Source organism: Mycotypha africana (genome assembly GCF_025528875.1).
Source record: "Mycotypha africana strain NRRL 2978 chromosome Unknown BDF20scaffold_7, whole genome shotgun sequence".
Classification (NCBI taxonomy): Eukaryota; Fungi; Mucoromycota; class Mucoromycetes; order Mucorales; family Mycotyphaceae; genus Mycotypha; species Mycotypha africana.
In genome coordinates this window covers 1,523,619-1,547,643 of record NW_026515731.1, presented here as the reverse complement: position 1 = coordinate 1,547,643, position 24,025 = coordinate 1,523,619, and the positions used below count along the sequence as shown (strand labels likewise).

Below are 24,025 nucleotides of genomic sequence, written 5' to 3'. Positions count from 1 at the left end.
AAAAGAGAGTCCATTATGAAATACTTTAGTTCCATTTAAATAGGTTTTAATTATAATGTTATGACAGGGAATGAAGAATGTGTATGATAGCTGGGGGATTTTTGTTTTTACGATCTATATTTCGCCATGCTTAAAGAAAGCCGTTCTTCCTCTTTTGGCTGTTGATGGCTGTTGTGTCCCCCTCTTTTTGCGTTCCTCACGATCCATAGCCCAAGCTTTGACAATCATTAAAAATGTTACGTAAGCCAACGTCATGGACGTAAATGAAACTGTCAAATTTAGCAAAAACATAGAATCCACATGAGAACGACGTAGGAACAAAATCGTGCCTGCATTCGAAGCCATGAATAAAATAGCCCCACCCGTCAATAAAAAGGCACCTGCCGCCTCACTGGGTGGTCTGCTGGGTTGGCTTGTGGTGGGTGGGTTACGGAACAGACTAAAATAGGTAATGACACGACAGACGGCCGCCGCCGCGATGAGCATTCCCCATAAGTAGTGTACTCGACTTGAATATATTGTATCTTGGTGATGGTTTCCCATGGAAATACCCGTCATGAAAACTGTAATAGCAGGCATAGGGTTAAAGTGCAACGAATTCGACGGTGATGTGTTTCTCTTATCGATGGCAGTATCGTTTGTGAAGGTAGTAGAGGAGGAAGACCCAGACGGCGAATGAACAAAAGTCTTCTTATCCTCCGCTTCTTTGTAATTGTTCAAAGCATAATCAGTTGCTTCATTAGAAGACAATCGGGGAGTAGCAGCCTTTGGTATGACTCGTTCGAGTAGTCTGCGGAACCTACGGCTTTCAATTAATATGCCGAGAAGACCTGCCCACCAAAACCTACAATACAAATCATTCAATACGGTTAATATTGGTAAAGCAACAAGGCAAACTTAGTCTTTTGTTGCTGCTTGCACCAGCAAAATTAGGAAAGAGACTTGTCTTTTTCCTTTTTACTTACATAAATGCAAGACTTGCGTGTTCCAAATCTTTGTGTGTCCACTTACTGTCACTACCAAGGTGTTCCAGCCAAGTATTGGTTATACCGTACAGAAAGATAAGGGAGCACTCAATCATTTCAAAGCTGAACGAGTTTCCATCTTTGACGTAGTTCCATGCCCAACCCTTTTCTGCAAAAGCGCCCAAATAACGAGCAAAAGTAATCATACCATAAAAGTAGAAAATAGCTCCTTTGATGAGATGAGCGATACAACCGAAAATTTCCCAATCACTATACAATCATAAGGTACAATTCTTTCCATTTAGCCAATGGGCCTTATCTCGCCACATACTTTTCTCTCCCACGCCCCTCCTTTCTTCTGTTCATAGCAAAACATGGAATTGCTTACCGACAGACACCATGGTAGACAACTAAACCACTTATCGTTTGTGTGAAAATGAGCACAATGAAAAGACGGCCCAAACTGAAATGTAGATAACGACAAAAAGTATTAGTAAACCGATTGTCAGCTGCCTTTCTGAATCCACTCTTAATGAATTGAGGAGTATGAGACAAGATTTTCGTGGACACAGAATGAAGTACGCTATTGGCACCTCGTCGTTGTTCGATAGTGACAAGAGGTTCAATAGGGTCATCTACATAATAACGGTCCTCAAGCAAGCTGTCTGCCATCAATGCACCGTCTTCATCATTGTGGTGGGTATATCCGATATCTCCTTCCGTAAGCGGAAAATGATTGCCATCTCCACTAGTGCTACCATTGCTCGGACTGTGATTTAAAGTCGTTGTTTCGGATACTAGACTGCTGCCACTTTCACTGACGCGCGAGCCTCTTTGCTGTGGGTCGTGATGTGGCTGCTGCATAAGACTTATCCTTTCGTAACCATCCTCTGTCGAGTGTTTGACAGCATTGGCTATTTTGCGAACGATTCCTCCGAAAGCTTGTATGCATAGCAATGCAAACAAAGCCCAGCCAAACGAATGATGTATATTTCCAGCATACAGTTGGGGGGTGCTATGTCCATAGAGTTTGCCAAAAAAGAAACCTCCCATGGCAAACGCAAAGGTCAAAATCTGTACAGGTACATGGAAGGATGACTTGGCGATTCCCAACATGACACCTTCCGACCAACAAACAAACCAGCGGTTTTATGAGTGTTTTAACATCCTCTTTGTCCTCGTTAGACACCATTTTTCAATCTCTTTACCTATGGGCATGAGTAGCAAGAAAGCAACGGCCATGAACGCAACATGGGTATAGAATAATCCCTTATCGTCTGGAAACAAAGCGTATGACATTGGTTCAGTTCCTGTGGCATTGAATTCGGGTACAGGTTCGTCCAGCATATCATGTTCAGCGTGGCTCATTGTTTGTTGCTCAGCTATCCCCATTGATATTAGGGAGCAGAATACCAGACTTGTGGTAATAAATGCATTCAGTATATGCCTCATTTTTTCAAATACGTATGCTCTAAAGTTTTCTTTTAGCGGATAGGAAACGACGAGGAAAAAAAAAAAAAAAAAAAAAAAAAGAAACTAGACAAGCTTTGAAAAGATTAATATAAAAAAAATAAAATAAATCAGAACAATGACAAAAGTATTATGCGTACCTTTGTAAACCCGGTTTAACTTTACTGCATTTCTTCCTTCTTCCATTACAATCTATTTCTTCTATTGTTCTGTTGTTTCACCTCTGCGTCGGCTCTAAATTGAAGGAGAACAATGAAAGAATAGTTTCGAAAGATCCTATAGGATTCTCACAACATTCGTTTTCTTTTCCATGGATACAAAGGTAGACACATGGTTGTGGACTTTTTGTTGTGAATTTGTTAGATGCTGAACTGCTTTTAACATCTGTCATTTCATCTCTCTTTCGTACTCAAGACACTTGAGGAAGCCTATTTTTACGAACTATATACGAAATGTAGGATATCTCTTGAGGATATGTCAGGTATGACTAAGGCAGTTTAGATCGTTGCAAATTAAGAAACGCCAATCCGAGCATTAACGTAAATGTCAAAATAGCACCCGCTACGTTTTTATTGCTCGTGTATTTGTCTGCTTTTGTTTTACACAAAAGACATCTATTTCATATCCAACACAATTATAGCGGCAAGTACTGCTCGTCATAGGTCAAAACAAGCTATTCAATTCGATGATGCTTTTTCATTCATCGATATGACTCTATCAGTCTCACTTTATATTTCCGCTACAAAATTTATCCATTTTATCCGTGCATGATAAGGTTACAGGTACTTCAAATACAAAAGTACAGACTGATCCGTTTGATAATCAATAATTAATTCTAATCATACCTAATGTAATCATGTATAATGGATGCATTTTTGATTTGGCTGTCTGCTCATTATCACTGCCTTGCTTATTAGAGATACACTGATAAAGGTTATTGGACGGCGAAGCAACCCCATATATAATAAGTACGTTTAAAGACGAAATACTATCATTGTTATTTATCTCTAATTGTAGCGGAGCTGACTTTTTTCTTCCCCCCTTTTTATCCAAGGAACAATAATCGCCTTCAAGTTAATCTGAAGGCACGCCGCGCCGCGCCGCTACCATTACTTCATTTACCCTGTTAAGTATAGTTTATTGAAAAACGAAGGAACCATACCGTATCGAGCTAATAAAAAATCAATCCTATGGACGTGTACTAATGCCATGTATCGATCTCTGCAACCGCATCTGGTTACAGTTACACTTGTAAAAAAGCTTTGTATCCAAAATTGTTGCTAACATTATACAGATGTGGAGTATGCATCTAAAAGGAAAATACCTTATTTTGACGGAGGGCGAGAAGCGGCTGTTTCTACTTACTGCTTTATAAGGGAATATTTACATATTGATATATTTACAAAGGAAAAACCGAAGATGACGGCAATAGATGAATAATTGGTATATATTATATAGTGAAAGATCAATAGCTTTTATAGCCTAAAAGGAACTACTTCTCCATCTTATTTTTCAGGTGTTGAACTATCAATACCACTGCTATTCTTCTCAATCAAAAGCCCTCTTAAAAACTTGATTTCCAACTCTAATTCACGAACACGAGTCTCAAGCTTGGTTGACTTTTCTGTCATTTCTTGAACTGTTTGCTCCATAGCTTTTTCTTTGAGTTTCTTTTTAACGCGGAAACGTGCACTGGCAGCTGTATTTCTTCGTCGTTTTTCCTCTTCAACTGCGGTTTTTGATGGCTGATAATTTGAATTACTGCTGTTAGTTGAGGAAATCGTCATGTTAGGAGTCGTTATAAGAACCGGATTTGCAACTTGGGATTGTGTTGAAGACAATAATGACGACGAAGAAGGAGTTACCAGATCATTTTCAGCTGATAAAAGTATGAGTTTGTCGATAACTTCTTTGCTCGTTTCTTGATCGATCTTTGGTAATAATAATTGTTGACGAGGTGCTGACTTAATTGACGGTTGCTGACGGTGTTGAATCAAATGCTGTTGCTGCTGTTGCTGCTGTTGTGGAAGTTCAAAGTCTAAATAGTTGGCCAAATCGCCGTAAGTGATACTTGAGTTACTACTACTACTGTTGTTGTCATTTATACCGCCGAATAAATTTGCTGTAATGGACAAAGTATCTTGACTTGACCCAGCTGTTGTTGTAGGCGAGGTCTTGGGACTTTTGGTAAGAGCAGCGCCTGGTACTGTATCGTATTTGAATTGGGTATTAGCCCAAAGATCTAGATGTGCTTCAATATCTAGTTCTGTTGTATCATTCATAAATGCGTCAAAGATAAGATTATCAATGGCAGAAGAAGACGAAGGAGGTACGAAGATCTGATCCATATTATATTCTATGAATAGAAAGTGAAATGATTTATAGCGATCTTATTTCAGTAAAGGTTAACTAAAATCAAAGTGGATGAAGAAAAAAGGAAGGCTCGTTTCTTTTCTTTCTTTTTTCTGACGAAAAACTCTTATACTCTAAAATAAGATCAAAAGAAAGAGATCAATGAAAAAATTGATTAGTAATTCAGGGCTTCAACCATCAGTGCACACGTGAGTAACCCTACAGAGATATGGAAGAACTGATTTCGATTGTACAAACTTTTGTGTTCCCCAAAGATACCGAGTAAAAGCCAATAATTCACCAATAGGAAGAGACATTTTATGTACTTTCTGTTATAGCCTTTCCACTCATTCAGCTATTATCATTGTTTCCCATGACAGAAATTTACAACTTTGTTCTTTATCATATGGATGTGATCCATTTAAATGTATAAATTCAGATAAATACCGCTGGTATATAATGTACCCGAATGCATCCCCATTTTCAATAAAACGCGGAGAACGTTATTCTTTGTTACACGCATAGAAACCATCATTATCCTTTCATGTCGTCTATAGGCATATTATTGTCAAGAGCTTTTTATTTTCTCTTTTTGAGTTTTGCCAATTCTTTGGCTTTTTCTGACGGGATATCAATACGACCAATTGGTTTTTGCGTATTGCTGTCAGACTTCAGTTTGAAATATAGAAGAAGCGCTGCAAAAGTCAAAGCACTTATGGTATGAGCCACAGACAGGTCTTCCGAATAAAAAGGCTTCAATAGCAGTAAATATAATAATGTAGTCATCATGGATATCTTTACAGTATAGGATAATGCTAAAAAAGACTTGGGCATTGAAAACGTCCATGTTGGTTGAAGAAGTCCCAGCAGCTCTATTGTAAGAATGTTAATGTTGGCAAACTTCATCCTTTCCTATAAATTGCTCATAACTTCTTACCAACCCAAAGGCCGCTTGCACAGCCTATAAGTGTTCCGCAGACTATCTGACCAACGACACTCTCCCTCAGCATTATAGCTGATTTGGTAAGTTTACTCCCACCGTCAACACCAAGCCGGACTATCGCATACCCTCTACTAACATCCACGATGAATTGGCAAATATGGTGTAATACGGTAAACCGTTGGAACAACAACTGCAATACCTGAAATATGTACCGGTTTGAGAATATTGAACAGTAAGCCAAGCTAACAGGAAATAGGATATGAATTGAATGAAAGGCTCTCTTAATATACATGTAGTCAGAAATGTACGATCTTTTTTTGTCTTTACCCATTTATGATCCAAAAATCATCCTTGTATAGTATGCTCAGTGCTTCGCCTCTCAGTAAAGATACTGTACTTGCTCCTCCTGAGCCTAAAATGACACAAACAATGTAACCTTGTAGCCAGGTAACAGAGTTGGCATTCTCCTCACCCAAGGCTTTACGGTAAGTGTAGGCATTGAGTACCGCTTTGATAATTTCTGTTACTGAGGCTGTGACCCTATCACCGCTTCGCTGAATAAAGGGGAGCGCGACATCTAGCGTTGAGATGTATTGAACATGCTGAGCAACATTGGCGATCGTTGCTGATGAGTTCGACATTTTCCCGTTCTATTAATAACGACTTCTGAGCAGGAATGCTTGATATGATTTGGCGCTTTTAATATATCAGTGTTTAATTGCAGTAAAGTAAAAACGCTAAATGACCATTAGGCTTAGAAAATATTTATTTCAGTCCCATCATTGTTGGAGAGAAATTTTTTATTTCAAGTATACTTTTGAAATTGGGAAAAAAGGAAAGGACGTGATGTTAAAGAAGTCATGTTTTCCCCTGAAGGAAATATGATCGTCTAGGTTGTCTTCTTCAATGCCGCGCGGAGCAATATCGATTAAAAGCTGGCTCACAGATACCATAGAATCCAATTATACCTTTCTGTCAATAGGGTATTGAAATGTTATGGACCTAAGTAACCAAAACATCAGTGAACCGTATAACATGTGTCATATCAACTTCTATCTTTGATATTGCAGTTAGCTGAAAAAGCAGGTTCCTACTTACTTTATTATTTTTGCCTTGAATCTTCTTCATCCTGAAAAACTATATGTTTAATTTTCCAGTAAGAAGAAAAGCAGGCTTCGTTAGTTTAATGGTTCCAAAACAAACTACTCTTATAAAATACACTATGGGGGCCGACTGAAGGTGGTTGTCACCATTAATGCTGCTATTACCGGTACTATCAGTGCTATTGGCGTAGCCACTATGATTTCTAATGCTAACGTTGCTATAACTAACATTATCATCACCACTGCTAATCTCACTCCAATAACAACACTGCTATTGATATTAAGCAAGAGGAACAACAATCGAAAGAAGCAAGAAGAATGGCACCAATAACGGCACGTCAAGCAAGAGCAAGGGCAGCAAGGAAAAGCAATACGACCGTAGATCTAATTGAACTTTTTAAGTAAGAATTTAATCATAAAATACCAACTGAAGTGTAATTAATAAAATGTTAAGCAATGCACTGCAATTTACAAAAGCTATATAATTTATATTTGAATAAACCGTTTATACTGTGTTGACCCTCTCTGCAGACATCACCTTCATTATAAGCCTTTAAATCAGAAAATTAAAGACCCATAGGGTGCAAGAGCAAATATAGAACCTCTTGATCATATTGACTAAATCGAACTTCCACTATAGACAGATATTCATTACAACCATCTTGTCTGTTCATGAGCTTAAATAGAAGTCTGCTCAATTCAAATTTTATCTTAGCTTTGCAAGATTCAGCAAGGTTTCTTTTTTTATTTTTCACGATGATAGGCATTACAGCGAGCTCGATCATGTAAATGATGTAAGAAAGTGTAGCAAACTCACCTTGATAGAACATAGCCAACAAGTGCTCAGATGAAATTTATAAAAAATAAGTCACCCATTGAAATGGTTGTTGTTATTTATATTTGCTTTACCAAACCTATCAGAACGGATCCTTCATATTAGAAGTTTCCATATGTGTATTTATTTTGTAAAAACATACTGCTCAGTCTTACGAGAATACAAGAAGTTTGAAACCCATAGAATGTGCCTAAAATTCGTTATCTATTGCTACACTCTCATGTTCTTGTAATCAAAAGTTTTTAACTAAAGATTTCGCAGAAGCATAGGGTCAATAGATAAAAAGTGGTGTAGGTATCCAAAATAGTGGTCTGAATACATTATATGGATACAAATTGATAAGGTCGACATTTTTGTACGCGTCCTATACTAAATTAAGGTAAGAGAAAAAAGATACAACAACTGCAATAAAACGATAGTAACTTGGGTTTTTATTCATTTCAAATAAGTAAACTATATATTTGTAACAAAGCAATTATCAAATGCTTTAAAGAAGTTAAGTATGTACTCTAATGAAGTACCTTTAAGTAAGAAATGTTGTAAACTAACAAATAAGAAAAGATGTAAATGAAATAAATATTTGTAAGCATGATGAAATAAGCTAAAGATGTAAAGTTAACTATTTTTTGATAACAAAGCACTGTTAAGCAAGATTAAGATGTGCAGGTAATGAAGGAAACAACTTACGCTTATCAGAAATAGTGCTTTAGGAATAACGAGAATATTTTGAATGCTTTAATAAGAGCATTTGACGCTTACTGGAATGGTACCTTAAAAATGCTGAAGATATCGCGGAAGCGCCATGAAGCAGTTGGTACTGATGCTGTGATGTTTGAGCTGTTTTCTTCAACTTCTTTCATGTCTTCATCGTTTGATTGACTGCCGCTACTGCAATCATCACCATCTTGTCCAATCAGTGTGTCACTGTCGTCATTGCTTGGTTTGTCGTCTGCATTATTGTCGATATCCATATAATCTGTATCATTCAGACTATCGTTGTTGAACATATTATCATTAAGGTTTTCTGCCGTATTCACATGCACAACTCCTGCAGTGTCCAAGTTTTTCTCTGTTATCTGCTGTGAAAGTAGTCTATGTTTATTGTCATCACTGATCATCACATTATTGTTGTTATTGTTTGTTGTGGGCTGAGGATCAGCAACTGCAGGTGTTACAGATATATTTTTTGATGATGGAAGACGTTTTGCTCGCTTCACAACTGTTATTGTAGTATCAATAGAGTTTGAGATTTTCAAACTGCTCACAGTATTCAGATGACTGAAAGTAAGGAGAAAAAGAGGAGATTATTTAGGAGTTTACGCTTTAGAGAAAACTAATAAAACGCCTTGAATGGCGATGAAGATTTACTTACTATTCTGTTAAAGTATTGTCAACAATTTCCATGGCTGATTTTTGTCCGTGTAGAGGACGACGACCAGAAATATATCGCTATGTTATGAAGAAAGAATGTTTGGCTGTTATAAACTCTTTTTCTCTTACATCAAGAGCAAGAAAGTATTGTTTACATACCACAGAAATAGTGTTCTGCTTTTCATCTATTAGCTCCCTAATTTGTTCAATTAGATCCAAATTGTAGATAATATTGCTTTTGCCCGATATAGCTGTGTACATTTGTAAACGATTTAGAATGTTTTTATGGTCTGAAACTGTGATACATAAACAAAGCGTAGTCTAAGAAAGCCGTTTCAGTTTATTCTATCTTACCTGTTGGCAAATCTCTATAGGAGGTATTGATTATCGTAACTGTGTTGGCATTTGAGCTTTGCTTGATGATTTGGAGAGCCTTAAGAGTACCCTGTAAGGAACGAGCAGTTAAGAAACAAAGCTAGGCTATGCGAAGTTGCAGGATGCATGGTTTCCCCTTACCAAGACGTAAGCATAGTCCACGTCCTGATGGATATGCTTTCTTTGATAAAGCTCTCCATAATTTCGCTTGTCACCATCACCGAAATAAACACCAATAGCTCCCTGATTTTCTTGGCAAATAGCTCCTATCCATACGTGCTGGCATTGTGGTTGCATAACAAGTGGAATATCCTAAATACGTGTCGACAGTTGAGGAAACGTAAGAGTAGGTACGCAAACCCTATCGATAGAGAATATAAAGTCTTACCTCAGCATCACTTTCTTCGGGACTTGCTGCTCTGCGGACGATTGTAACTATCATGCATATTGATTGTGAATAAACATGTCGTAAAGCGGTATCAATTGATTAAATTTTCTCAACTTACATCTTCTTCTGGTTACTGTTGCTTGTCGTTTGATAATGTCTGGACAATTACGCTGTCTTCTTTTTCTGGGATAACTTTTCTTGCTGTCAGGAGTCTCACAGTTCTCGACCGGAGGCTGGAGGTCTACAAAGGTAGCTGCACCTGCAAATTGATTGTTAAAAGCTACTATTGCTTTGGAAGCCATGCTGGATGAAAGTTGTTTTTATCTTTTTTGAGAGAAAGGTTAAAAAAAGAATAAAAGAAACTGAGAAGAGATGAAGAAAGGATAACAGAAAAATCAAAAGCCGCGTTCTTAAGAGAAAACACATCAGGAGAAAGATTCAAGGAGGCTGTTTGTTGTTGTCAAGCACGTTAAATGCAAGTTCCTGTGTGATTGGTAGCTGATCACCTGGTATTTACGAACAATACGGCTGAGCTCTTATTTACCATTTTAGTCTACAACAAGACTCATTTAAGTAATATGATCTTACCACCAAAATAAAAGAAAGAAAGGCATATTGCTAACCCTCTTTTCACATTCGCAATAAAAATACAGAAATTGTGATAAGCACGCTTACAATTACGTTTAACATGAAGCCATTTTTTGACAAAAAGGAGAAGCATAATGATAACGATGATGATGCTGGTTCAGACTGTTCCGTTGTTCTTGCGGAAGGATCTAATTTCAATCGAAACGATATACTGATATGTGCCACGCACGGGAAGATATACGCAATTCATAAACGTAATGGAAGTCGTTTATGGAGAGCAAATTTTCCTACAGGTGCTTTCGGTGGGATTGTCTCTTTATTCGTTACAGATTACGATAAGCTTGTGGTTGGTGCCAATGGGAAAACCGCATGCATGAATTTATTCGATGGCGCAACAATTTGGGTGAATAAAATGCCTGTAAGTTGTGTTCTTATGCAGATACCTAACGATCTTATGCGTTATATGGAGCGTTAACCGAGCTTTTATATATTCTGAAATTATTGACAAGGGATATAGGGGTTTGGTACTGATGAAGTTTCTGTTATTACTACACCCAGTCGATTTCTAGAGCCAAAGAAACATCCAATAAATGTGACCGAGGAGTCCGCTACTTTTGAGGAGCTTCCACCTGATTATCATAAAGTAGATGATAATATAGCAGAAAAACCAATTGTATTAGGCAGTTCGCGTGGTAAAATAATGGCTATGGATAGTGAGACAGGAAAGACATTGTGGACGTACAATTGTCCAGGGGGATGGTATAATCTTCCTGTTGCTATTGTTGAGCCACCTAGTTTGGAGGATGGCCGGCCCGATCAGTTGATTTATGTTGGCGCAGGTAGAAGGGTTTATTGTTTGAAGGCGAAGACTGGTGAAGTTATTTGGGACGTAAAGGTTTCTGGTTCTATATTTGGACTGAATTATATGACACTAGCAACGCCGTGGTGTTCTCGTTTGGCAGCTGAAGCACACTCCGCGTTCAGTCAAAACCCATCAGCTCAAGCTCGCGATTGGGAGCGAGAACAGGAGCGTAGGTCTCATTAACAACTCTCTGATGGTGTATTTACCATTCATAGCAGTCCACAAGAATATGATAGCCCGAAATACTACGCTTGTATTCTCTTTAAAATATGTATATTAGTAGAAAAGGTGCAATTGTCAAATGAGAGTCTTAAAATAAAATCGCCGAAAATGATTTATTGCCGCTATCTTTTTTTCCAAAGAACATACAGAAGTATACTCCAAAGGGTAGATAGTCATGTGTGAGTATGATGGGAATGATGGTCATCATTAACTGCAGCAACAGAAGCAGCAGCAGGTGGATCGTCGTGATGTGGTTCTCTAGATTGATGTTCATGAAACTCTTCATGGGCCTGCTTGCCTTTCACAGCAGCGGCAACATGAAGACCGAATTCATATGCAGCGTTAAACAAAAACTGCCATATAAACGATAACAAGAATAATACCAGCACCATAGCTAATAGCACGTAAACAAAGGTGCCTACTCGATATTCTATTATATGCCGAGGATTACGATTTAACAAAGCTTCAGGGCCTGCAATAAACCCGACTCTGGCTAGACAATCAATACCAAACATGACAGCATAAGCACCTACGAATGACGTCGCAAAAAGCATGATAGGGCGATGTGCGAAATAGAGAGCAATGGCGAAGAGCAATGCCATACCACCCAAGAAAGCATATCGACCTATAAGCTATGGCCATATGAATTTGAATGATATTATGGTACTGCTTTAATAAAGAATTATTTATGGATGACTGCAAAAAAAAAGAGAGTCTTACATTTACTATAAGCAGGTCGCTTCGCCAACAACAAATGAAGACAGCAAAAATGAACCCACTGAAGGCTAAAGAGTGATAGTCGGAAAAAAGTGATTAGTCCCAACATTAATCCTTGTAATTATGTTTCTGTTACGCATTTTACCTCCAGTGAGATACATGGCAATTGTCCACAGAAAATGATAAGCAACAGCACCAATTATACCAACACCAACTGGTGCAACAATCATGGTTATGGAGTCTCGACTATAGCCAGCTTCAGGCTTAGCGTTAGCTAGTGCAATCCAAGTTACAGATGTGAACGTCAAAAATCCCATGACGCAAAGCATGATTTTCGCAAGACGGAAACCCATACAACACAAAAAAAGTCCTGTGACAATCAATATCGCGCCTGTAGCTGCCATTTCCGCTGTTATTCCTGCTTCCGATCCATAAACAGCCTCTATCAGAAATCAATAGCGATTTGAGTATATTGTTAGAGCGTTCGAGGTAAATGTCAACAAATAAGAGTATTTTACCCCACCATATTTTTTCATCTCTCGAGATCATTCTGTTACTTGACGTGTCATTATCGTTATTTCTGCCATAATCACTCTCCGAACCATCATCTGGTGTTTGTGTCTGATGTGGGTCGTTTTTACATTTAGAAGTGCAAGTTGCTGTCGGTGTAGCTGTTTCTCTTTCTGTGGCTGTCGTTCTTGTTAAAGTAGCATGATGGAGGTCATTGACATTATCACCGCTTTCTTCGGCTCTCTTTTGTATCATTTCATGGGTCGTTGGATAGGTCTGAGCGGTTATAATACAAGTGCATAGTATTACTGAAATTGGAACTAACAACCATTTTAAAAAATTTCTCATTGTATGCTGCTAAAGTATATTACAACCGTTTGAGTGAAAGACAGGTAAAAGAAAGAAAAGTTGATTACTTTTAAAAGAAAATGGTTAGGCTTCGATATTTTAGAGACAATGACATGAAAGATACTGTGCGCCTTCTTTTACTCGTACATGATAAATGGAGTAGGTCGTACAAAACAACATTGCATCCTTCTTCTATTTTGAGCAATTCAAGACAAACACAACTAAAAATTTACCTCGTCTAAGGTTGGGCCTGTCAGGTTTATGTCGTATACATGACAACTTAAAATAAGTTTTCATTTGATTTGTCTTCTAAAGGGAACGCATTCTGCCGGGATGGTAAAAGATTGTAACATCAGAGACACTTTCCGTTTCTCGTTAGATGACTGTCTTCTAACTCAAGTATATTCATTTCTCGGTTTCAACAAACAGATCTCGCAAGTCTATCGGATATCAGCGGTTAAGAATCCCCTCCGACATACCAAATTTCGTAAGATACTCTATACAAGAGAATTGTGCTGCTGAAGGGATATAATATCTACTTGCTGAGTAGAATGGCACATAATGGGCTGCCAGTTTGTATAATGTATTATGCGAATAAATATTGAATAAGGTGTATGCAATAGTGGGAAAACTGAAGGTATCTTTTAAATCATTGATGCTGGTTTCATTACTCTAGTCATCCTCTTTTTTCATTGTCCTATTTTTCTTCGCAGTTTGTATAAGTTCTGAGAACTGACTAGCATATTTCGCCTAAACCAAATGAACATAACAAAATGATGAAAAGAAATATTAGCGAAAAAATTGGCAATGCTCATAAGAATGCAATGGTTCTATTACTTTATGATCTTCAGGATTAGCTGCTTTTCGCTTCATTTGATTGTTTTTATCTTTTTCAATCGATCGTTCCATTTCTATCAATCTTTGAATCAAAACCTGAGCGCTAACGGGGGTACTAGAGTCAACATTGGCATTGTATAAACTGATATACTCCTTATGCCTCCAAATTTTCGTGCTTCTATCACCATGGTCAGGCAGATTAAAAGACTATAATGGATAATAATTATTAAAAGCAGACATTTCCTTGAGAAAGCTACACCATTTCTTACCCTCAATAATTCCGTCAATTGTCTATCATTCAACATTGCGTATACTTGTTTTACTGGTTTTTTCCCCAAATACACTGGCTTTCTAATATAAGTAAACAGTAAGTTCTACTTTAAGATTTTCTTTTCTATGATGAATGTCGCTCTAAACTTGATATATTACTTTGTGGGTTTCGATGATGTCGCTACTAATCCTGATGGTGGTTCACCGTTGCATTTATCGATATGTTTATCAAGAACTACATATCTCATCTGTTGCAAACAAATCGGACATTCTACCATAGAGGAAGCTACAAATGCGTTACATAAATCATCTTTTAAAGCCTTTCCAACTGAAAATAGTACTTACAAGTTAACTTGCTATCTGCTTTGCTCATCCCTGAAGTGGTATTATCGCTATTCATCTTTGAGGAATCTTGCCGACTCACTTGAAGCGTACCAGCTGCCGTCAACTGTTGTCTTTCTGCTTGTACACTCGATACTTCTAAGGGCTGTTGTTGCTGCTTCGATAACTGTGACAAACTTGGCCTGTTGCTAAGGCGTGTAGATCTTCTACTATTAACACCCATCGAAGAAGACAATCTCTTCGATTCTTGACTTGGCACGTAATCAGTGCTGTCATCGTCATCGATCATCATCGGCGTCAGCTGATATTTCTGTGAAGAACTTCCAGTGTTAACTAACTGTGAACTCTTTTCCTGTGAAAAGTTTGTTGACTGAGAATGTAACTCTTCATTCCTTCTCTGCAATTGCAATATCAGCGTACTAAAATAAAAGTAAGCAAATACGTCAAAATAAACGAAACTACAAGACTTAAATTACCGAGAAGCTCGCCAAGAGCGAACTACATTATCCAAATCATAGTTGTGTATAAGATTGCTCTCAAAGCTAGGTTTTCGACATTTGGGACAGACTTGTTCAGCGGATAAGCACCGACGGATGCACAAAGCACAAAAAGAATGGGAGCATGTAGACAGCATCATAATGTCGGTGAATATTTCTTTGCAAATTGGACATCGCACATGTTCATCTATAGTTTGTAATTCTTTGTACACAAAATCACTTGGATCGTCGAATCCTTCCATGGTTAGAGCGCTCAGCAAACCAGAAGTCTTGAAGAGCAGTTAATCAACACTTCTCAACGAAATTGGGCAGAAAATTTTGATTTAAAAAAACGCCATGGAATCTTTTTACGCACGAGGCGCGACAATGCGTTCGTGCTTAATAAATGTATTGGCGCGTTTTACTACGTATACAAATCTACCTCTGAAGCCAGAAGCGCGCACTTTGCTTATGAATTGTATTTTGGTTAAAAAGTTGACGTAGAAAGAGAGGAGAAATATTAAGAACAGCACATTTTCATCAACGAGTGTTCATTCAGCCAACACTATTGTGCCTCACAATTTCCTGTTCCTGTTAATTTTGTAATAAAGCAGACAGCCGAATAACTGAACAAACAATTAAATGCTTTTATTGTACACTACTAATAATATAACGGATAGATAAGACAGAAATTAGTGATGGAAAAGTCTTAATTTGGTATGAACCAGAACCATATCATTAGCATCAGCAGCGGAAATAACAGCTTCATCTTGAACGGAGCCTGAAGGAGCTGCAATATATTTGACACCGGAACGCTGGGCACGATATATGTTATCAGAGAAGGGGAAGAAAGCGTCAGAAGATACGACTGTATCACTCAATTTATTCATCCATTCTTTGCGTTCTTCGGCGGTTAAGGGTTCAGGGATTGTAGCGAAATTTGCCTCCCAAGCTTCACGCTCAACACCCTATTATTTTAAAAAAATTTGAATCAATTATATCGACCTTAGATGTGAGGATCAAGAAAAGAAAAATACCTCGCCAATTTGATTTGTAACATAGAGATCGATAGCATTAGATTTGTCTGCACGCTTGGTGCCCTTCTTGAAGTCGAAAGCAAGAACCTTGGGATGATGGCGCAACCACCTTTTGGAAAATTGAGATACTTGGTTAAAGAACTTATAAACCTTTAAAATTGCGACAAGCCTTACCAGTTATCAGCCTTATCACCAGCAAGTCTGGTACAGTGAATACGTGATTGCTGACCAGCACCGAGACCGATAACCATACCATTCTTTGCATAACAAACGGAGTTTGATTGGGTATATTTGAGAGCAATAGTAGCAACAATTAAATCATTGATGGCTTCTTTGGATAGCTATTTTGCGATTCAAAAAAAAAAAAAAATAAAAAAATAGAAAGTTCAGTATCACAGGTTTTGCTATTGTATTCAAGGTGTTCTATTACATTTTTGTTTTTGGATACAATATTGTTGAAAAGAGAGGAATCAATCTTGTAGTTATTTCTCTTTTGCTCCAAGAATAAGCCATAAACTTGTCTGATTTCTTGTTCCTCAGGTTCGTAGTTAGGATCCATCTTGAGCACACAGTATTTACCACCCTTTTTGGCCTTCAAAATCTCGAGAGCATCAGCATCGTAATCAGGGGCAATAACACCATCAGAGACTTCACGTGAAATGATTTTAGCAGTAGCAAGATCAACTTTATCGGAAAGGGCAATAAAATCACCAAATGATGACATACGGTCAGCGCCACGAGCACGAGCATACGCATTAGCCAAAGGTGTTAAAGGAATCTTCAAATCGTCGACTTGGTAAACTCTTCGATCCACTTCGTTAAGAGGAAGACCAATAGCAGCACCGGCAGGAGAAACGTGCTTAAAAGAAGCAGCAGCGGCGACGCCTGTGGCTTCCTTCAATTCTTTAACCAATGCCCAAGAATTTAAAGCATCTAAAAAGTTGATATAACCAGGTGAACCGCCTAAAACTTCGACGGGTAATTGACCTTCTTTAGCAAATATTTGAGCAGGAGCTTGATGAGGATTGGCACCATAACGGAGAGGCATCATTGCCTGATTCGCAGCATATTGGCGGCGGAAATAATCTGAAATAGCAGTATCATAATCGGCAGTATGACTGAATGCCTTTAAAGCTAGCTGATTACGGGTTTCTTGAGAAACTTCGCCTAGCTTCAATTCCTCAATTACCTTTGCATAATCGCTTGGATCAGATAAAATGCAAACACGAGCATGATTCTTAGCGGCAGCTCTCAATAATGTAACGCCACCTGTGTCAACAGTTTGATAATTCGATTTGTTTAATAATTTTGGTCGTTTTTTTTTTTTAAAAAAAACATATCTTTTTCTTTTCCTTTGTAATTCATTACCGATATCAATTTCTTCGACAGCTTGCGGAATTGTTACATCGGGCTTGGCAATTGTTTCTTTGAAAGGGTAAAGGTTACAAACAACGATGTCTACTTTTTCAATATTTTGCTGGGCAAGGTCTTTCTCATCGCTTTCAATATTACGAGCCAAAATACCTGTATGTCAAGGATAATACAGCGTTCGAACAATTAAGTTAAATAAAGCTCCGAACGTATGTGATAACAATATCTTACAACACTACGCTTGTTGACTAAAAACTTACCACCATGAACAGCTGGGTGTAATGTTTTGACGCGACCACCCAAAATCTCAGGTGCTTTTGTAATATCAGAAACGTCGCTATGAAAGCAAAAGAAGAACATTGTGAACCTCTTGATCGCGTAATTCCCAAGATTGAGAAAGGTAGCTTCTGGAAACAGTTCATGCTTACTTTATGGGAATGCCTGCCTCACGAACAAGTTTTGCAGTTCCACCTGAACCTAACAATCGAAAATTCAAAGCGTTGAGTTCCTTTGCAAAGTCTACAAGACCAGTCTTATCGTAGACGGAGAGAATAGCTGAACATTGACACATTTTGAGTTAGAAATAGACTTGAAGCTCGAACAATGAAAATTCTGTAATGCAATATCTATTCATACCGATTTTTTGGGACATAATAAGTTAGTTTATAAGACTTCAGGTCCAAGAATGATAGGAATAAAAGAATTGGAAGAGTTTAAGTGGGAAGATGCTGAGCTTATAACTTTGAAGGAAAAGAGTAACAAGTCACTGTTTGAAATTGATATGATTCACAGATGGAAGCGTATCACCCACATCAGTCGTCAAAAAAAAAGGGGGGTTGGAGGGGCAAAGGCGGGGAATTTACATTACAATAGAACTCTGAAAAGTCCGCTATTACAACATCAGTTTTTTGAACGATATCGATGTTCGAATGAACGGCCCCATAATTCTTCTGAACGATTTGGCTTTTAATTTGGACGAAGTAGGCTTCAAGTGCAGTTGAGAGCCAAGTATTCATCGAAAAGAAATGTGCCCTATACGATTGAGCTTCGTTTCAAACTTGGGAAGGCTGCTAGTGTTGACTATAAAGAAATTGTATCTTCGAAGATGCGGCAGTTTTTCGTGCCGAACTATGAGAAGTCGTGCCTGGTCAGTTATAACGTAAAAGACATCAACCTTAATTTGATTAGCTCTAATATGCATTTGATATCATGATTTTCGAAGATTCATCCCTTGAGTATCAGCGATGCTCTTAAGCTTGTAGAAGAGTGTCAGGTGTTAAAAGGCCAATTAATACTGACAAGAGTCCTCAGAAAACGCCAATCAAAGGCACAAATGCCTTTTGTTATATCAACTTTGCGAAGAAAGTGATAGATACGTGATATGAAAGGCTTCTTTATTGTATTGTAGGACTGTAGAATACACCACGGTTATCAGGTTTTAATCCATTATTCTACCATCAAATTCACCATTTTTAACCTCATTGAGGGATGTTGGTCAAGAATAAGGCAAATATAGAAAAGACTCCGTTCGATGGGTTGAAGAACTTCTCACTTATCAATATAGCCTCTAGAAGGATTACTTCAATAACCGTCTTGGAAAAGCAACATGCTAAAAGCTTTGGTGTCACATGCCTAAAAAGAAAAGTTGGTCTACGAAAGGTTACTACCATCTGCTATCTCATTTACTAATTAAATTGCCCATCTTTACTAAAAAGAAAAAAAGAAAAAAAAACTATGAAAACGTCTCTGTTGCAACTTGAAAACTACCCAATCTCACCCAGTCTGCCATCACAGGCTAAATATGAGAGTTCTCACTGTGGGTAGTGTAACAATTATTATTTGTAGCTTTGGTATGTTAGATACCGTAAGTCTATAAAGCATTCCGCAACCATCAAGCGGAGGAATCAATTTTACTGATGTCATAGAGTCTTAGTATGGAGGATTTTTCATACGTTTCGATTCTCCAAATTTGTGCTAATGATGGTAATAGTAGTAATTATAGTGCTAAATAATAATGATAGTAAGGGTAGAAGTAGAGCTGATTTATATGCGAAGTTTTTAGAAGAGAAGAAGAATGAAATAACGATTTAGATGGAAGTCGGTCAACATTAGTTAAGAATAAAGTCAAGTTTTGCCTTTTGACTATCTTTTCTCTTGGCTTTGGATGTGGCGACTGGGTACGATTGTATCTGGGGCTGCAATTGGTGTGGCTGTAAAATAGATTGATATGGTGAATGGGTTACAGGTTGTGACAACGTTGGGGGCAATGACAGGCGTTGCTGCTGCGATGAATTCTGTGCATATTCAAAAGCCGGCAATTGCTCAGAATTTTGCCGTTGCTGCCGACGATGGTAATAATCAGGATGAGTGTTTTGATAAGAATGGGACGGGGGCATTGGTGCCGACCGATCATAAGATTGAAGGTCTGACAGATCAGAGAATTGTTGTTGTTGATGAGCCAAGGCACCTGAAGATGCTATTGGCTGGTGTTGGTAGATATTGGACGATAAAGGAAGTGTTGATGACCGTGAAGATTGTGATGGAGTTTGCACGTAAGATGTTGGAGAACCGTAAGAACGATAATGGTGCTTGTTTTGATAAGGAAGGTGCTCCTCTAAATTTTGTTGTTGGAATATTGAATCGGATGTAGCTTGACTTTCTGGCAAAGATGTTAAACGAACATATTTTCCAGTATCATCAGTGCAATCGCTTGTCCTGTCATTTTGATAGTTTCTCTTGATTTGCTCATCATCAGCATTAAAATATTTCAGAGAGCTATTGTTAAGCTTAGAATTAGGCGTTTCGACATGTTTTTGTAAAGGTTGCTGCTGATGTTTGTACGACGATGGTATCTGGATGGATGGCTCAGATTGAGATTCACTTCGAATGATGAGGATATTTCTGTTATTATTTGTTGTCGATTGCCTTTCTTCAGCGTGATAATTAATGAACTGAACAGGCTGCTTCTGCTGAGGTTGAGGCTGCTGATGTTGTTGTTGATCGGAAGACGTATGAAGTTCTTGACTATCATCAACAGAGGGCGCTACTAATAAATTGTGTATACTGTAATGTCTAGTCTTCTTCGTTTTTCTTGGTGAATTTACTGAAGATGAGGTCGAAGAAGAAGTATCACTGATCACTTCATGGTTTATTAAATCTGAGATACTCTTCGATCTACGATTACCCGTCCCAAATGTGAAAGTACTGATGTTACTACTGTTTAGACTTTTGTCCGACTGTATTGATGCCGTTGGAGATGTAATATGCTTGTTTAGATCTTTTGCTTTAAGATCTTCTGAAATGTTGTTGCACGCCACGGTATCTGGTTTGTGCTGATGGGCTGCTGATGGAGAGCTTAAAACTGCTGATGCTGAGGAAGATTCCCGGTTTGACGTTTGGGGTATATTATAGAGCGTAGTACTGTTCGCAGAAGCTTCGTATATCGTGTTTTGTTCCTCTTCAGTGATGCTGGACTTAGACTTCTTTCTGTCTTTTGGACTAGAGATAATGTCGCCTTTGCTTTTTTCTGTAAACCCCCGTACGTATTTTTTTTCTTGACTTAGTTTTCTCTTTTGCGTTGTAAATGTTGCAGATGGCTTTACGTTCTGACCGCTAATCACCGAATTATCATTCTGAACACTATCTCTATTATCATCATTATCATTGGAGGCAGCAGTAGTAATTGGTGAGGATTTTGATACTGCAGTTGGTTTGGCTGTTGGCGACGAAGAGTTGGTATTAACAGGAATTCCTGATGTATGTGGTAAATGTTGTGGTAGTTGTTGGCATGAAGGTTCTGTCGCTGATGAAGATAACGATGCGTTTGCTGACAAAGGAGGCATAGCTAAACCTTTTTCTCTGGCTTTCCAAGCAGCACGCACCCTATCCATACTAGCCAGCAGCTCATCTTTCGATATTCCATGGTGTACATTTCTGAGAATCTGCTTTATCGCTGTTTCCCTAATGACCGTGGCGTTATCATCTTTAAATCCTACAAATCTTGAGAATAAAATTAAACGTTAGACTTCAAATTTGCTTGTTGAATAGACATAATCAGAACACTTTTTGAAGACACTACTTTACCTCCATCCGCCCTTTCTTACTGTTGGCGCATAACCCTGTTCAATTATTGTTACTTCGCATGTTGCATCGTATCTAAATTCACCTATTCGTCCGTCTGGTAAATTATTCTTCCATCTAAAATATATAATTTTACTTTAATGGACTGAAGCGACATACTTCCTTTTTCAAATACCTCGGACACGCCTACTTACACTGCAGCTATCTCAGCATCAGGTTGGAAATGGTCATAGAATTTATAAGTTATACCACCATTGGATAGAAGCTCGATCGAATAGATAGGTTTATGCTCTTTGCTCCACTTTGCCGAAATCCTGAAATTGGCGAGGTTTGATTCAGGTGGCTTCCATTTTAGTCTAAGCGATAGAAATAATGTGAGAATAAACACAATATAATCGTTAATGATGTGTACAGAATCTTACAGTTTATTACACTTTCCAGGTGTATACGGACATTTGACAGGTATCCAAATAATACCATTGCTTTTATGTTTTAACTTCGGTATTTGATCCAATAACACTCGTAAACCATAAGCTCTTTCCATTTTCTTCAATTCAACACTAACAAAAGAGTGTCAAAGATGCATTAGTTCTGATGTCGTTAAATGACTGTTTGTATCAAAAATCGCTCTGTGTACTCTTTACGTGAAAGGGGGTAGTTTATTTAATTCTGAAATAAGTTTGAGATTGCTGTTGAACGGTTGAATAACGTCTTGTTGTAGCATCTATAAGTTGAAATATAAAGGTCAGTACAAACCTGATCAAGATACTAGTAATGTGAACAAAAATGTAAATATTACACCCAATCTAGTATTAAATGATCTTTGTAATATCGGTGATCCATTCACAACCATCAAATCGAATATAAGGTATCTCCAAGTTTTCTACATTATAAAATTGTTAGCATTTTACAAGCAATAACAACAAATGAAATGGCTGTCATTACTTTATCTGCATCAATATCCAACACTAATTCACCGTCCATCAAAGTCTCTGTCAGAAATTCGTTTTCTCTACCTCTCAGTGGGAATAACAAGTTGGGTACGTAATACCACACTTGGTTCCTATCAAACTGATGCAAAGGAAGGATAATCCGAATGAATATAATCATGGTAAACAATAGAAAGTCAATGTGTCATGCTACACTTTACTAAAAATGATGCAGGGCCTTTCGGCGAGTGCACGAAATACAGTAAATAGCGTATTCCATCTGCTTTTTCAGTTACGAAATAATCTTCGCGTTCAATATCTCTCAGATGTTTCGATTCAAAGGTTATTGGCCGCGAGCCTGGAAATCTATTAAAAGCAAAAAAGTAGAGTTCAGAATTTCCGTTAAGCATTGAAACAGTGAATGAATGAATCCTTCATCCTCTGTTTGGGGCTTATTTTGCGATGGATACCCTTCGCTTTGCCAATTCAATAATCGTTTCAACCTTGCTTGCAATTGTTTACTGTAGGTAGGATCTACGCGTTTGGCAATTGTTTCTGGAAGTTGTATATTATGTGCATTGAACATTTCTAATTGTATCAATATTAGTCAAGGACGGTTGTGAAAAACAGGAGTGGAGCTGATCAACGATGCACTCAATGCTTAAGGAATGGCGTTTAGTTGGGAAATGAGACAGAACAAAGTGCTTTTCGTTGCTGTAGTTTCTGTTGTACGACTGATATTGTAACAATTATCACTTTGATATAACGAAATAAATACAGAGAATATATAAATAATAGTTCAACGATAGTAGAAATACATTAAATAAAGGGACGTAAACTGCAAATATGTATTGAATATGCACAATTTAGAACTTTTTTTTATTGTTAGAGCGAGGATACTAAAATATTTCGGGATCCGACTGCCGTTACCTTACCTTCTGGACACAAGGAGGGGCTCTAGCAATGAATTCCTAGAGTTGTCCATCTTTCTGTATTACAATGCTGGCATACCGTAATTCAAATCACCTTCAAAACAATCAAAGGCGATACGGCGTTATCAATTATTAGTTAATACTTACTTCTGGTACGAGGTATGAGAGAAGAAAGCAAATTGGAAAAGACCTAATAATAAAACTACAAAAACCGATTTTGCAGCATTGGAAAACGGAACATTGAAATAGCCTAAATTGATAGTTACAAATACACTGATGTGTATTGGAAAAAAAAAAAAATAGTAACATGCTTATTGACTATTGGTTTGATTAGCGTACGATTTGATTTGCAGGATGTGTGAAGCTGGTATAGCAATTGTGATAAGCTAAACATATTCCGTTTGATACCATCAGCTTTGACAAAGGTAAGTTTAATTTGAACTCTTGGACACACTAGCTACCTCTTATGAGAAACTGGCCAATATTTTCATTCCGTTCCTGTGCAAAACGAGTACAGGGTCTATGGATCCTACAGATATAGACAAGTGGCTCAGAGTCCCTACCAGAGAAAAGAGGTGTGGATGATTAGATTGTGTAACAATAGAGCCTTTCAGCACGTCAATGATTAGTAATTTTAATGCCGTGTATTTTGAATATTAAATAGAGTAACACTTTGATACAATTATCGTAGAACCTTGCACT

The 24,025-nt window shown here is 37.8% G+C and overlaps 9 protein-coding genes across 9 annotated transcripts; 1 reads left to right on the top strand and 8 right to left on the bottom strand.

Annotated features, from left to right (window-relative positions):
- Window positions 1–8: 8 nt before the first annotated feature.
- Window positions 9–2,468, bottom strand: BDF20DRAFT_879750 (uncharacterized protein). The gene is made up of 4 exons (XM_053081578.1): window positions 2,174–2,468; window positions 1,354–2,086; window positions 966–1,235; window positions 9–844 (listed from the first exon to the last, which is right to left on the bottom strand). The coding sequence occupies exons 1-4, from the start codon at window positions 2,415–2,417 to the stop codon at window positions 115–117; spliced, it is 1,977 nt and encodes a 658-aa protein (XP_052935108.1). The 5' UTR covers window positions 2,418–2,468; the 3' UTR covers window positions 9–114.
- Window positions 2,469–3,940: 1,472 nt separating this feature from the next.
- Window positions 3,941–4,783, bottom strand: BDF20DRAFT_906832 (uncharacterized protein; the record flags this gene model as incomplete). Its single annotated transcript, XM_053083312.1, has 2 exons — window positions 3,941–4,523; window positions 4,587–4,783. 2 exons carry the CDS (start codon window positions 4,781–4,783, stop codon window positions 3,941–3,943), a joined length of 780 nt encoding a protein of 259 aa, XP_052935107.1.
- Window positions 4,784–5,333: 550 nt separating this feature from the next.
- On the bottom strand, window positions 5,334–6,572 carry BDF20DRAFT_879747 (uncharacterized protein). Its single transcript, XM_053081577.1, has 3 exons — window positions 6,058–6,572; window positions 5,725–5,972; window positions 5,334–5,659 (listed from the first exon to the last, which is right to left on the bottom strand). Exons 1-3 carry the CDS (start codon window positions 6,369–6,371, stop codon window positions 5,367–5,369), a joined length of 855 nt encoding a protein of 284 aa, XP_052935106.1. The 5' UTR covers window positions 6,372–6,572; the 3' UTR covers window positions 5,334–5,366.
- Window positions 6,573–8,076: 1,504 nt separating this feature from the next.
- BDF20DRAFT_620911 (uncharacterized protein) lies at window positions 8,077–10,362 on the bottom strand. Its single transcript, XM_053075893.1, has 7 exons — window positions 9,921–10,362; window positions 9,803–9,849; window positions 9,556–9,726; window positions 9,394–9,484; window positions 9,199–9,335; window positions 9,041–9,117; window positions 8,077–8,946 (listed from the first exon to the last, which is right to left on the bottom strand). Exons 1-7 carry the CDS (start codon window positions 10,102–10,104, stop codon window positions 8,424–8,426), a joined length of 1,230 nt encoding a protein of 409 aa, XP_052935105.1. The 5' UTR covers window positions 10,105–10,362; the 3' UTR covers window positions 8,077–8,423.
- A 128-nt stretch (window positions 10,363–10,490) lies between these two features.
- Window positions 10,491–11,435, top strand: BDF20DRAFT_914517 (uncharacterized protein; the record flags this gene model as incomplete). The annotated part of the gene is made up of 2 exons (XM_053084196.1): window positions 10,491–10,808; window positions 10,908–11,435. 2 exons carry the CDS (start codon window positions 10,491–10,493, stop codon window positions 11,433–11,435), a joined length of 846 nt encoding a protein of 281 aa, XP_052935104.1.
- A 212-nt stretch (window positions 11,436–11,647) lies between these two features.
- BDF20DRAFT_906830 (uncharacterized protein) lies at window positions 11,648–12,508 on the bottom strand (the record flags this gene model as incomplete). Its single annotated transcript, XM_053083311.1, has 3 exons — window positions 11,648–12,106; window positions 12,195–12,259; window positions 12,337–12,508. The coding sequence occupies 3 exons, from the start codon at window positions 12,506–12,508 to the stop codon at window positions 11,648–11,650; spliced, it is 696 nt and encodes a 231-aa protein (XP_052935103.1).
- A 1,213-nt stretch (window positions 12,509–13,721) lies between these two features.
- On the bottom strand, window positions 13,722–15,237 carry BDF20DRAFT_914515 (uncharacterized protein; the record flags this gene model as incomplete). The annotated part of the gene is made up of 6 exons (XM_053084195.1): window positions 13,722–13,799; window positions 13,887–14,093; window positions 14,156–14,237; window positions 14,316–14,442; window positions 14,502–14,917; window positions 14,975–15,237. 6 exons carry the CDS (start codon window positions 15,235–15,237, stop codon window positions 13,722–13,724), a joined length of 1,173 nt encoding a protein of 390 aa, XP_052935102.1.
- A 303-nt stretch (window positions 15,238–15,540) lies between these two features.
- On the bottom strand, window positions 15,541–18,183 carry BDF20DRAFT_879692 (phosphoribosylaminoimidazolecarboxamide formyltransferase/IMP cyclohydrolase). Its single transcript, XM_053081576.1, has 8 exons — window positions 18,019–18,183; window positions 17,811–17,937; window positions 17,643–17,719; window positions 17,380–17,535; window positions 16,442–17,280; window positions 16,186–16,352; window positions 16,012–16,120; window positions 15,541–15,942 (listed from the first exon to the last, which is right to left on the bottom strand). The coding sequence occupies exons 1-8, from the start codon at window positions 18,032–18,034 to the stop codon at window positions 15,667–15,669; spliced, it is 1,767 nt and encodes a 588-aa protein (XP_052935101.1). The 5' UTR covers window positions 18,035–18,183; the 3' UTR covers window positions 15,541–15,666.
- A 1,097-nt stretch (window positions 18,184–19,280) lies between these two features.
- BDF20DRAFT_620839 (mRNA capping enzyme, catalytic domain-containing protein) lies at window positions 19,281–23,187 on the bottom strand. Its single transcript, XM_053075892.1, has 9 exons — window positions 22,862–23,187; window positions 22,613–22,757; window positions 22,408–22,533; window positions 22,262–22,345; window positions 22,107–22,186; window positions 21,885–22,022; window positions 21,657–21,818; window positions 21,466–21,579; window positions 19,281–21,381 (listed from the first exon to the last, which is right to left on the bottom strand). Exons 1-9 carry the CDS (start codon window positions 22,975–22,977, stop codon window positions 19,491–19,493), a joined length of 2,856 nt encoding a protein of 951 aa, XP_052935100.1. The 5' UTR covers window positions 22,978–23,187; the 3' UTR covers window positions 19,281–19,490.
- Window positions 23,188–24,025: the final 838 nt, after the last annotated feature.